We start from the raw sequence: 12,321 nt of genomic DNA, 5'->3' as shown, positions 1-12,321 counted from the left end.
CACACAATACATTGCGTTCTTGGCCTGAAAGTCAAAAGTCAAATTCTCACCTGCCGTCAGGTGCATTGTAATAAACCTCGTTACCAATAAAAGGTCCAAACACAGCTGCAATTGACCTCACTAAACACTAATCATCACCATGTCAGAAAAGTGATCCTTTGTTCCAGAATTTTTTTAATATCGTAAAAATGTCATCAACAAATATGAGAAAATGATTAGCAAGTGAAGATTTTTAGTGAATGCATAAATCTTTGCCAACGAGCGAATTAAACAGTCGGCAAAAAAAGGGACATTTTACAGTAACAAGCAATTCAGAAAGTAAAAATTATGTTTGTTTTGCACGAAAACAAAGATCTCATGCGTACATTCAGAACATTATTCAAAGTTAATAAGCAGTTTTAACCCAACATGCATTAACAATCAAAATGTCAAGGACAGGAAGTGAGTGAGGACATTAAACAGACAGTATGTGTTTTGTTTGCCTATCTGGCCTTTATCTCGGTGCAAGTCTCAAGCAGTCATAGGGACACCTGTGAGAATATGTACAGATTACAGGGTAAGGGAGAATGCATGCACATGCATCTGGCAGCCGAGGGCTGTCAGCTCTGGACAGTACTGTAAATTTGGGCTTTATATCAATGTGCAGCCTGGCTGCTTTTAATGAAGTTACCCCCCAACCCACCACACACACACCCACACACACACTGTGCACAAACATCCCCACACACTCACATACACACACTCACTCTCTCCTCTCCAGCTTACCTCTTTATTAATGTAAAGCCAAATTAAGGGGTGGGCAAGGAGGGCATTGAGGGGAGCGAAGTCTACAGTGCAAGACGAAGGACCCTTTTCCCTGAGCAATGTGGCCATTAGCAAGGACCTGTGACTGGGTGGGATGATCGGATCAAGAGTAGGGGGATGAACAGAGATGAGCAGGGTTCTAGAATGACACATCCATAAATTGCCCAGAGAAGCCCTGGTTGGGGCCTGAAGGCAGGGATGAACAGAGTAAGAAAAGGCAGCAGTAGGGCTTTATTCCACATTTATGTATTGGGCAATGGGAGTCACTAGCATTTATCACCCATACCTAATTGCCCTCGAGAAGGCAGGGATAACTGGGGCCCTGAACCACTGCAGATTTTCTGGTGAAGGCACTCCCAGTGCTTTCAGGAGTCAGCTCCAAGGTTTGGATGGTGACCACATCCCGTGTCTAAATCGGGGCGGTGGCACAACTTGCACAGGAACCTTCATAGAGCTATGTTCCTGTTTGCCCTTCTTGGTGGCAAAGATTGCAAGTTTGTGAGGTGCCTGTGGAAAATAGACTGATGGTGCAGCCGATGGTGCGCATTGTGGCCACTGGACACAGGCTATGGAGGGAATGATCATTTAAAATGCTCAGTCAAGAGGGCTGCTTTGGCCTGGAGGTTCAACCTTGTTGGAGCTCCACTCATGAGAATACTCCAGCAGAGTTCTCATAAATGGTGAAAAGAGGGTCAGTCGCTGCAGAATATCCAGCCTTTGGACAGGCTCTTGGAGCCACAGCACTTTATCTGGATAACCCTGGCCAACCATACTCCCCAAGATGACGACAAAGCTCTTGAAAGTCAAGGGCAGGCAGCTAAGTTCTCTTTTTCACTGGGGAACTTGGGTAACATTGTCATCACTTTTCATTGGCATGGCCACATCAGGATGTTGTCCTGGTCTTGCCACAAGCAGGGAAGGGGACACCATCACCTCAGCAATTTTTTCTCCTTTTCCCTCCAACTTTTTGTTCAGACATTTGGCTATTTTTTTTCCCCTTATTCCTGATGAAAGGCTCAGGCCCGAAACTTTGGTCACCCTTTACTTCTCATGGATGCTGCGTAACTTGCTGAGTTTCTCCAGTGCATTTGCGTATGGCAATTCTCAAGGAGAGATGGGTGAGCTGTGGCCGAGGAACGTGCTCACCTCAGAAGGATCCTGACTTCAGGTTGTCAAGGCCTGAGAGAGGAAGGTACTGGGACTGCTCTTTATTCAGTCAAACCTGTGGCTGGGTCTGCTGAAGCTTTCTGTCAACTTTCCTTGGAAAAGGAAGACAATTCCCAACAGGAAATGCAGAATTCCTTCCAGATCTACCCTTTTTCCAATGGATTTTCCCATCTCGGTCCAATGTTGTTCATCTTAATTCTGTCCAGGAATAGGGCTCAGGGCCAATATTCCTGGAAAGCCTCTAGAAACCTGTTTCCCACATAGCCTAAGGAAGAGGAATACATCAGGAACAAAATCCACAGGAAAAGGTCAGAGACTGCAGATTGACTAAATTCACCCTATCCCCAAGGAGTCTTATAGCTCCATTGGGATTATTCTCATAAGGAATCTCATTGTCCCAATGTAGACTTTGATTTTACCCTTGTAACTGCTCACAATAACACAATGACCTAGATTCCTGCCCATCGAAACCTTTGAACTTCACAGGGGTGCTGGAGAAACTCCACAGATCACATAGCATCCACAGGAGGTAAATGGGTCACCAATGGCTCAGATCGAGGGCCCCGCCAGGATCTGCAGACTTTCTTGGTTAAAATTTGAACTTCACCCTTTTGCCAGCTCAAAGGGAGTCATCCTTCCTCGTTGTTTCGAATGTAAGCTGACAGCCTTTGCAGTCGTGGGATCAGATGGGAAGATCCTGAACAATATGTCATATTGCATGATGTGTGAACCTTATATTTATCTCTTGTTTATCCCTTCAATATATCTGTTGGGGCAATGCATGCTTCTGACAAATGGATCGAATACAAACCCTCCCCCACCCCCCCCCCCACCACCCCCACCACCACCAAACGGGCCAACAAAATAAATACTGTCTCTTTAAAGCAGGTCCTCTCCACCCGAAGCAGTGATCCTGTTAACAAGATAAGGGTAGATACAAAGGCAATACACCGTTTGTTTTTCTAACATAGCAATCGGCAAAGGACTACTTCAGTATAATGGACCAAATGGTGTGCTCAGCACCATATGAAAAGGCCTGCTCCCCATCAGCATATCCTGCTGGTCTCCAATTCGCAAGTTTACCTTAACAGGATCACGTGCCTTTTGCACACATTTAGTTGATACAAACAATTGCATCACCGAATCAGAACATTTGGATGGAAGTACAGAGCAAAGAACAGGCCAACATGCATTGAAAGCCAGGACAGAGCAGGAATGTTGCTTCAAAGATGCATGCTGACAGAACCATGGCATTCATGATACACAGAGAGCACGCCCCTGCAAGGTCAAACATCGAGACAAATGACAAGGATGAGAAGGAAGCTGGAATGCAAAGAGGGGGGTTTCTCATGTGTGAGAGGTCACTGTGCTCAGTGACAACCTCCTGGGATTCTTTGCAGGAGGACAGGTTGATTTAGTCCACCTCCCAACTGTAGCCAGGCAAGGATTTTGGATCCTTCCGTCCCAGCCATGGGAACCTGAGTGAGGAACAAACTTACCAAGAGGCAGTCCAGCTCTCTATCCAACCTTGAGCTCCACACCGGTCTGACCTCAAGCACTGACTACACTACACTGACCTTTGATATCTATGTAAAGCCAAGTCTGCATCACATCCAACTGCTTGTGGGGGAAAATGAAACAGGAAGGAAGTGCCTCATTGATTGATTCCTGCAGGGAATGACACAAAGTGAAAACCTGAAGGCATCACATTCATGTCTTGCAGGTTTGGGATTACATTCCAGATATTTGGCTCCATAGCACACAGAGTGACTCACTATTTCTCACGCATTTACAACAGGAAATTATTTATATTCAGTGAGAACTATTCTTCTGAGACATGAAGCTCATCTGAATGGCAGCCTATCAATACTTTAAATTTAAAAGTGCCCTTTCCTTGCAAAATTCCAGCTGAATTGCAAATTGACCTCAAGTGCATGTAATTTTTATTAAAAGATAGTTTTGTTTTACAATTTCGGGGTAAAGATGCAAAAGTGTTTAAAGTACAGTACCAAATTGGTAGATTGATGTTTAACCTTGGTCAACATATGGTTGCAGGTAGAAGTGAATTGCCTCACAATAACTTCTTCATAGGGAAACAATGCCAACCTCTCTTCCATTGTTTAATTAGTTCCATTTGGTTCCTCCAAACTACAAACAATCATCTTATCTCATAGAGCATAGATCATAGTACAGGCCTTTTGGCCCTCATCGTTGTGCTGACTTATGTAAACCTATGACCCTCTTTTTATCGTACGTTCATGCGCCTACCTAAGAGTCTTCTTAATATCCATATTGTACGAGCCTCCACCACCACCTCCGGCAAAGCATTCCTGTACCCTCCAATCTCTGCGTTAAAAAACTTAACTCTGACATCCCTTGTGAATTTTACTCCGATCACCTTAAACAGATAACCTCTGGCATTTCCTATTGTCACCACGGGAAAAGCTGCTGGTTATCCACCTTTTTAAGCACCTCATAATTTTATATACGTGTATTAAGCCACCTCTTCTCTTTTGTCACTCCGAAGAGAAAAGCCCCAGTTCTGTCATTTTTGCTTCATATGACATGATCTCCAATTTAAGCCACATCCTGGACCCTCTTGAAAGTATCTCCTGAATGCCAGCCGATTTTACCCAACTTGACCCAGGATTCAGGACTTGCCCTCTCTGCAATTTGTCTGATATCCTGTGCCAATTACTACACTTCAACCAGGGTTAATGACTCAGGCTGCCTTCGGAGGTTTAAAATGAGGTCACAATGACATCAGCTTTGCACAAAGCACGGCGGAACTTGGCGGGACAAGCAGCATTACTGAAGGAACAGGGATGGAGGTGATCCTGCATTAGTATCGCCACAGAGATGATTAAAAGCTTGGGCAAAGGTAGGCCTGAGGGAGCAGCTTCCAGGGGGAGAGAGGACCAGAGTTGAGGAGACTACGGGCACTTCTGCCTGTGAGGCAGTGAAGGAAAACAAGTCAGTGCCTGATAAGAATTGTAAGGAGGGGTTGGGATTTCCATGCTGAAGGAGGGGGTGAGGAGTCATGGAGAGACTACTATGTGCCCCTGGCATGGGTTTAATTACATACTTCCAGCATGAGCTAACAATACATGTTGAGTAATAAACGCAGTCCAACATCGAGGCCTAAATGCAGACTGACCCTGGGACCTTCATGCAGACCAACACTGGGACCGCATTTGGTCAATCAATAGGACCTCAACTTGTAGAATGGTCCCAGGGGAGTTTCAGGGAAGGGCAGGAACTGGGGCTCTGGCGAGTTTCGGGGAGGTTGGGAACTGGGACTCTGGCGAGTTTCAGGGGTCAATGGGAAATGGACCCTGGTGAGGGAGGGTGGGAATTGGGGTTTTGTGAGTTTCACAGGGGCACAAGGAAAAATTACCCATGAGCTAGCTGGAAAAACCTCAGGATTTCCAAACAGTCGGCATTGTCATGGCTGTTACTGGATAGGTTTGAGGTGCTGGAATTGAGCTGGACATGAAATGTCAGGGACTAAATATTCAGCACCCCAAGTCTGGGTCTGTTATTCATTAAGATCTTGGCTGGTCCGATCATTTCTGACCTGTGCTCAGTTCTCTAAAAAGGCCAAAAATCTTTTTCCCTTGAAAGTATTCAATGCTGGGAAGAAAACTGTGGCAATTTAACAACACTTGGGAGTAGGAATGCCCATCTCCCTGTCAAGTTCCCTCAGCACAGTTATTGAGAAGATCACCTCTCAGCATCACAAAATATGACCTAAATTATCAATCTTTCCTGGCAATCCATCAAATAATTAACATGGTAAACATAAGCAAGGCCTCAATTGTGCCTAATGCTGCCAGTGTGGCCTTTCAGAAGGCCTAGTGACGGTAGCTAGGATTTCCATACTTTTTGGATCAGAACCTTCTTACCATGAAGGTCAAAAATTTCACATTGTGAGCAGTTAATGCAGAATTCATCGGATTCCAGGTCACATCAAATCAATGATTCCACTAAAGGATGTATTTTACCACCGCTTCCAGACCTGAGCCACAGGTTCTCTCCGTGGATGCAACCTGACCCAGCTGAATCCGCCCCCCACCCCCCCCCAACTTTTCAATGTTGCACTGGGCTCAAGTTGTCGTCAACATCTGTCGGCATTCAAGTGGGAATCATTTGTGCATTCGTTTGACAGAGCAGAAAAGTTTAAAACCAATGTTCAATTCACTTTTCTCCCCTCCCTCAAAAAGCAATGCACGACACATAGATTTAGAAATGGAATGTGGAACATTATGGCACAGTACAGGCTCGTCAGCCCATGATGTTATGCCAATCTATATAAGAGGAACACAAAGAACTGCAGATGCTGCGATCGTAGTAAAAACACAAATGCTGGAGGATCTCACCAGGTCTCACAGCATCCATGTGTATTACCCATGTGTTACCCATGTTTCGAGCCTGAGCCCTTCGCTGCTGAGTTCCTCCAGCACTTGTGTTTTTACGGCCAATCTATGTAAATCTACACCACAGCAATCTATTTTTGCCCTCCATAACCCTCTGTTTTTCTAATATCTATGTGCCTAGAAAGTCTTTATTGTACCAACCACCACCACCAAACACCAAAGCATGATACTGTTAGGATTTCCCAAGATTTGTTCACAAGCCAATACAGCATTGGCAGTCGAATCGGTCACTGAGGGTGAGGAACATTCACACACACTAAAATTACATGATAACTTCACTTCCCTCCTTTGAACCATCAAAGAGAACTTTAAAAATCTAGATTGACTCTCAGTTCTGGCTCAATGCTTATTCCACAAAATTATGCTCCAAAGAAGGGTCAAGCCACAATTATTGCACAAACTTCAATCATCGTCTTAATCTATCCCATCCTACATAAATCTAACATCCATCCCCATTTTGTGTCTATATTCAGACATTAAAACAGGAAGACGGCAGGTTACTTGCCACCTTCACAGCTTAAAGTAGTCTGAAAACCCTTGATGTCTGAATTATAACCAAGGTTCTCACAGCCTGCACTTGCTCAGCCGCACTGTGGTGGTCTAGGCTACACCAAATCTACGTGCGATCGGGAACAAGTAACCACAGTGATAAACACCATCAAAACCCAGGAGATTGGCTCAGAAGAACCCTAACAAACACATGTGGCTCACAGCTGCCCCGATAGTGGTCCTACGTATTACTTGTTCACTGAAATTCACTGCATCTGCTCTGCGTTGTTCAATATTCAATTGCGGTTTTGTTATTGAGCTTTAATTTTAAAAGGATGCCTTTTCTCGCTCCACCCTAATTCACTCTGTAAACCCCAAGGTATAAACATTCAGGCAAGCAATACTAAACCCTGACCCTGCAAAAAGGAGCTTTCCTTTTCACGTGTCCATGGGAATAAAATCAAGGGTGTCAGTTTGTTGGTCAGAGAGAACTGGGGCAGTGCAGTGGTGCCCAGTTCTGTGTTACTGGTGCCCACATCAGTTTATTTGGTGATAGCGTCAGCACATGAATGAATCTGACTGGCTTCTAACACGTGATGACTCCAGGCTCATTCAGAGGGACAGAGTCTTCGGGATCGCTGAAGCTCATGGAGCTATCCTCCCCCTCCCAGTCCTCCTCCCACTGCAGGCTCCCAAAAGAGAAGCCCGCACCGGCTGGAGATGAGGAGTGTGTGGCGAGGCAGTTTCCGAATGCCAGCGGGCAGCCAGAGGAGCAGATGGCCTCAGGATCTGAGTCAGTGGACTCTGTCCCGCTGCTGCTTGAGCCGTCGGCAGGCTGGGAGGCCCCGGCAGCTGCTGGGAGGAGCTGGGAGAAAGGTGGGCTCGGCAGCCGGCTGCCCTCCCGCCGTAGGGTATGCAGCCCAACATGGCGCCCCTCCCACTGTCCACTCAGTGGGGTGGAGGCCACGCGGCTGAGCACAAAGGGGTCGGTCTCCGACCTGTTCCGAGGACCGTGCACCCAGCCTGACAGAGGGTGGTGGTCTGTGCCGGCTGCTTCACAATAGCCATTCTGCGCCAGAAAGCCCTTCGGCGAGCCTTTGTGAAGGCCACCATAGGGCTTCACTGGCCCTATGGGGGTCGCAGAAGGGCTCAGGGGGCTGTGGAATGCCTCATGTAGCAGAGAGCTGTGCCTGGGTGCCGGGGCCACCCTGCCTGTGTGGAAGGACCAGTCGGCAAAGTACATGCCGCCGTCTGTGAGCTCCTCTTCGCTATTGAGTGAGGGGCTTACAAATTTGAAATCTGGGGAGCCCCATCCTCCAGGAGACACCTCTTCCCTCTTGGGGCATCCTTTCTGGGTGAATCCCTCCTCACGGTTGTCATTTGTCCACGACAATGAACTGAGAAGGCCTAACGGCCCCGGCTCATGCTCGCTATCTGGGTCACTGCAGTCAATATAAGGGATGGAAGAGCAGCTTGTGTGAGCAGCTCGAGAGGCTGGACCTGCATGGTGGGGACCTCGTTGGGCTCTCGCCTCCCTCGCCTCCTCCTCCTCCTCCTGCCCATCCGTCACAGGGCTTCGAGATGGCGAGCGGCTCCTGCGACCTGCCGGCCTCTCGGCGGTCGAGCCGGAAACTTCCGCATCCTTCCTCTCGTTGGGGGGCACAGGTCCAGTGGGTTCAAGACCCGTTCCGAAAGAGAAGCCATCATTCTGAAAGAGACCAGCAACAAACCTTGAAGGGTGTTTCTGCCCTGCTCTGGTTATTATATATTTTTCCTTCTGGCTGTGACACACTGTGTCATCCCATAACATTCTGGCTTCAAATCATATGACTCCCACAGTGCAGACCTGAAAGAGTGCCACATTGTCAGAAGGATAGCTTTCAATGAAATTTAAGCTACTGTGAGCCCTCCCACTGGACTGTTTTGAAGACCTGGTTATTTTTTTCAATAACACTTGGTCTTTGTGCTGTGCAATAGTGGGAGGATCACATCACTATCTTGCAGCAGTGGATACACCTGGAAATCTTCATTCACTGTGGAGTCCTCAAGCATCCTTCTGACAGACTTCAAGCTTCCAGCAACCTCCAGCACTTTCTGAGCCTCTCTTGAAGAGACTGAAAGCTATGTTACACAGCCTTTGGTTGACCCCGAGCCAAGGGGAAGGGTTGTCTGCAGGCCACTTGGCCAGCTCCACAGATGTTGAGTCAGGAGTGCTTTGGACCCAGAGGGGGAAACCCATTCACTGTGGATGCTCTGCCTTCCAGAGGATGTGACCTCTTATAGCAGACATAAGAATCCCACCAACCCCACCCCACCACGCGCCTCCCGAGAGAAGGCAGAGCGCCTGTAAATGGTGACTCTGTGCATTTGCACCTCTTCACGCTGTCGAGACTTTGTTGGCAAATACTCAAACACCCGTAACATCAGTTAGGCGCCGGTGAGATGATTGAGTCATATCCCGAACTCTGATGTTTAGAAAATGTTTGGAGAAGCTGTGGGGAAGGATTCCGGGGACAACACCAGGAGCAGAGGAGTGACTGGGAACATATTTGTGTCAAGTGATCAGAATGCCATTAGTTTCAAGTTAATTATCTGGTCCTCGGGTTCAATTTTAAAATGGAGAAAGGCCAATTTTGAGGAAATGAGAAAGGATCTTGAATGCATAGATTGGGATGTTGTTTTCGGGCAAGGACATGCGAGGTAAGTGGAGGACCTTCAAAGGTGAAGTTTTGAGAGTACAGAGTTTGTATGTTCTTGTCAGGATGAAAGGCAAAGCTAACAGGCATAGGGAACCTTGGTTCTCGAGGGACATTGGGGATCTGGTTCGGAAGAAGAGAGAGGTGTTCTGCAGGTATAGGCAATGTGGAGCAAATGAAGTACTGAGGAGAATCAAAAAATGCAAGAAAAATCTCAAGAAAGAAATCAGGAAGGCTAAAAAAGGACATGTTGTTTTTGCAGACAACGTGAAGGAAAATCCTAAGAGTTTCTACAGGTATATTAAGAGCAAAATGATAGTAAGGGATAAAAGTGGTCCCCTTGAAGATTAGAGTAGTTGGCTGTGTATGGAGCCAAAAATTATGTGGGAGATCTTAAATAGTTTTCTTTTTCATCAGTATTTACTCAGGAAATGGGTACAGAGTCAAGGGGAGTTTGGAAAGAAGCAGTGAGGTAATTGAACTGACAGATTAAAGAGGAGGAAATTCTTGCTGTTTTAAAGGAAATAACCATAATCATATCTTTCTTTCTTTGGCTTGGCTTCGCGGACGAAGATTTATGGAGGGGGTAAAAAGTCCACGTCAGCTGCAGGCTCGTTTGTGGCTGACCAGTCCGATGCGGGACAGGCAGACACCATAACCATATAACGGGTTGATAAATCCCCAAAACTTCGCAAGATATTCCCTCGGACCTTGATGGGGCTAGTATAGAAATGGCAGGGACTATTTTTAAACTATTCTTAGTCACGGGTGGGGTGCTGGAGGATTGGAGTGTAGATCACGTTGTTCCGTTGTTTAAAAAAAGCTCCAAAAGTAACCCTGGAAATTATAGACCGGTGAGCTTGTCATCAGTAGTTGGTAAGTTATTGTAAGGTGTTCTAAGAGATCGGATGTGCAATTATTTGGATAGCCAGGGGTAATGAGTGATTGTCAACATGGCCTTGTGCATGGTAGTTGTGTTTAACCAATCTTGTGGAGCTTTTGTGAGCAGGTTACTAGGAAAGTTGATGAAGGATAGGCTATAGATTTGTCTACATGGACTTTAGTACGGCCTTTGACAAGGAAGGTTCAGAAGCTCGGATTTCAAGGTGAGGTAGAAAACTGGACTTGGCATTGGTTATATGGGAGAAGCCAGTGAGTGGTAGTGGATGATTGGTTCTCAAACTGGAGGCCTGTGTGACTAGTGGTGTGCCTCAGGGATCGGTGCTGGGATCATTGTTGTTTGTCATCCATATCAATGATCTGGATGATAATGTGGTAAAATGGATCAGCAAATTTGCTGATGACACAAAGATGGAAGACAATGTGGTCAGTGAAGAAGGTTTTCAAAGCTTGCAGAAGGATCTGGACCAGCTGGAAAAATGGGCTGAAAAATGGCCAATGGAATTTAATGCAGACAAGTGTGAGGTGCTGCAATTTGAAAGGGCAAACCAGGATAGGCCATACCCAGTAAATTGTCAGGCACTAAGGAGTGCATTTGAACTGAGGAATCTCGGAATATAGATACCTAATTCCCTAAAGTGGCATCACAAGTTGATAGGTTTGTAAAGAGAGCTTTTGGTATATTGGCCTTCATAAATCCAAGTATTGAGTATAGGTGCTAGTGCTAGGATGCTATGGTAAAGTTGTATAAGACATTGGAGAGGCCAAAATTGGAAATAAATCAATAAGATTGAAAAGAGCAAAGGAGATTTACTAACATGTTGCAAGGGCTTCTGGGACTGAGTTACAGGGAAAGGTTAAACAGGTTAGGACTTTATACCCTGGAGCGTAGAAGAATGAGGGGCAATTTGATGAGGTATTCAAAATTATGAGAGGTATAGACAGAGTAAATGTAGGTAGGCTTTTTCCCCTGAGATACAAACCAGAAGAAATGGGTTAAGGGTGTAAGGGGAAAAGTTCAGGGGGAACATTAGGGGGAATTTCTTCACACAGTGAGTGGTTAAGCTGCCAGCTGAAGTGGTGAATGGAGACTAAATTTTACAATTTAAGAAGAATTTGGACTGGTACATGGATGGAAAGGTTATGGAGGGTTGTGGACTGGGTACAGGTCAGGGGTACTCGGCAGTAAAAAAGTTTGGCACTGACTAGAAGGGCCAAAGGCCCTGCTTCTGTCCTGTAATGTTCTATGATTCTTAGGTCAGAGCTGCGTAGTTGAGAGTGGTTGTTCCATTGAAGAAAGGTTTGGAGTAAACAGAGCAAAACTGCTTGTAGGTCATAGTGAACAGCAATGTAACTGGGGAAGACCCTGGTTTAATGATCGAAATGATGAGGCAAAATTCCTGCACTATGCATCTCGGCGGCTGGTTCAGGGGCCAGAGGACAAGATACAACCATAATTTTAAACTTAAAAAGGGAACAAAAGTGACATGGCAGCCATGAGTGAAGTTCAGAGGATATGTGTTTCATGCATGAATCACAAGAAGTTAGCGGGCAGGTCCAACAAGCTGCTAAGAAAGCAAGTGGCATTTTGCTCTTCAATTCGAAGGGATTGGAGTTTTAAAATAGGGAGGTCTTGTTGCCGTTGAGTGAGGCCACATCTGGAATACTGCATTCCGTTTTGGTCACCTTGCCCCTCAAAATAGAAAGAGGAACACTGGAGGCAGTCTAATGGCGATCTGCCAGGCTAATTCCAGGGAATGGGGTGTTGACCTAACAAGATAGACTCAATAGTTTGGGGCTGTATTCCTTGGAGTTTAGAAGAATGAGGG

The 12,321-nt window shown here is 46.1% G+C and overlaps 1 protein-coding gene across 2 annotated transcripts in view; it reads right to left on the bottom strand.

Moving 5' to 3' along the window:
• Positions 1 to 12,321, bottom strand: part of LOC138739013 (FERM, ARHGEF and pleckstrin domain-containing protein 1-like) — a 302,053-nt gene that overhangs the window by 105,844 nt on the left and 183,888 nt on the right. For both annotated transcript variants that reach the window (XM_069890341.1, XM_069890340.1), the window contains exon 13: positions 8,397 to 8,604. In XM_069890341.1, coding sequence (XP_069746442.1) covers positions 8,397 to 8,604 — 208 coding nt within the window. The remainder of the gene's footprint in view (positions 1 to 8,396; positions 8,605 to 12,321) is intronic.

The sequence above is a fragment of the Narcine bancroftii genome, chromosome 7, assembly GCF_036971445.1.
Source record: "Narcine bancroftii isolate sNarBan1 chromosome 7, sNarBan1.hap1, whole genome shotgun sequence".
Classification (NCBI taxonomy): Eukaryota; Metazoa; Chordata; class Chondrichthyes; order Torpediniformes; family Narcinidae; genus Narcine; species Narcine bancroftii.
Note: the sequence above shows the minus strand (reverse complement) of the source record. Positions and strands in the feature narration are given on the sequence as shown.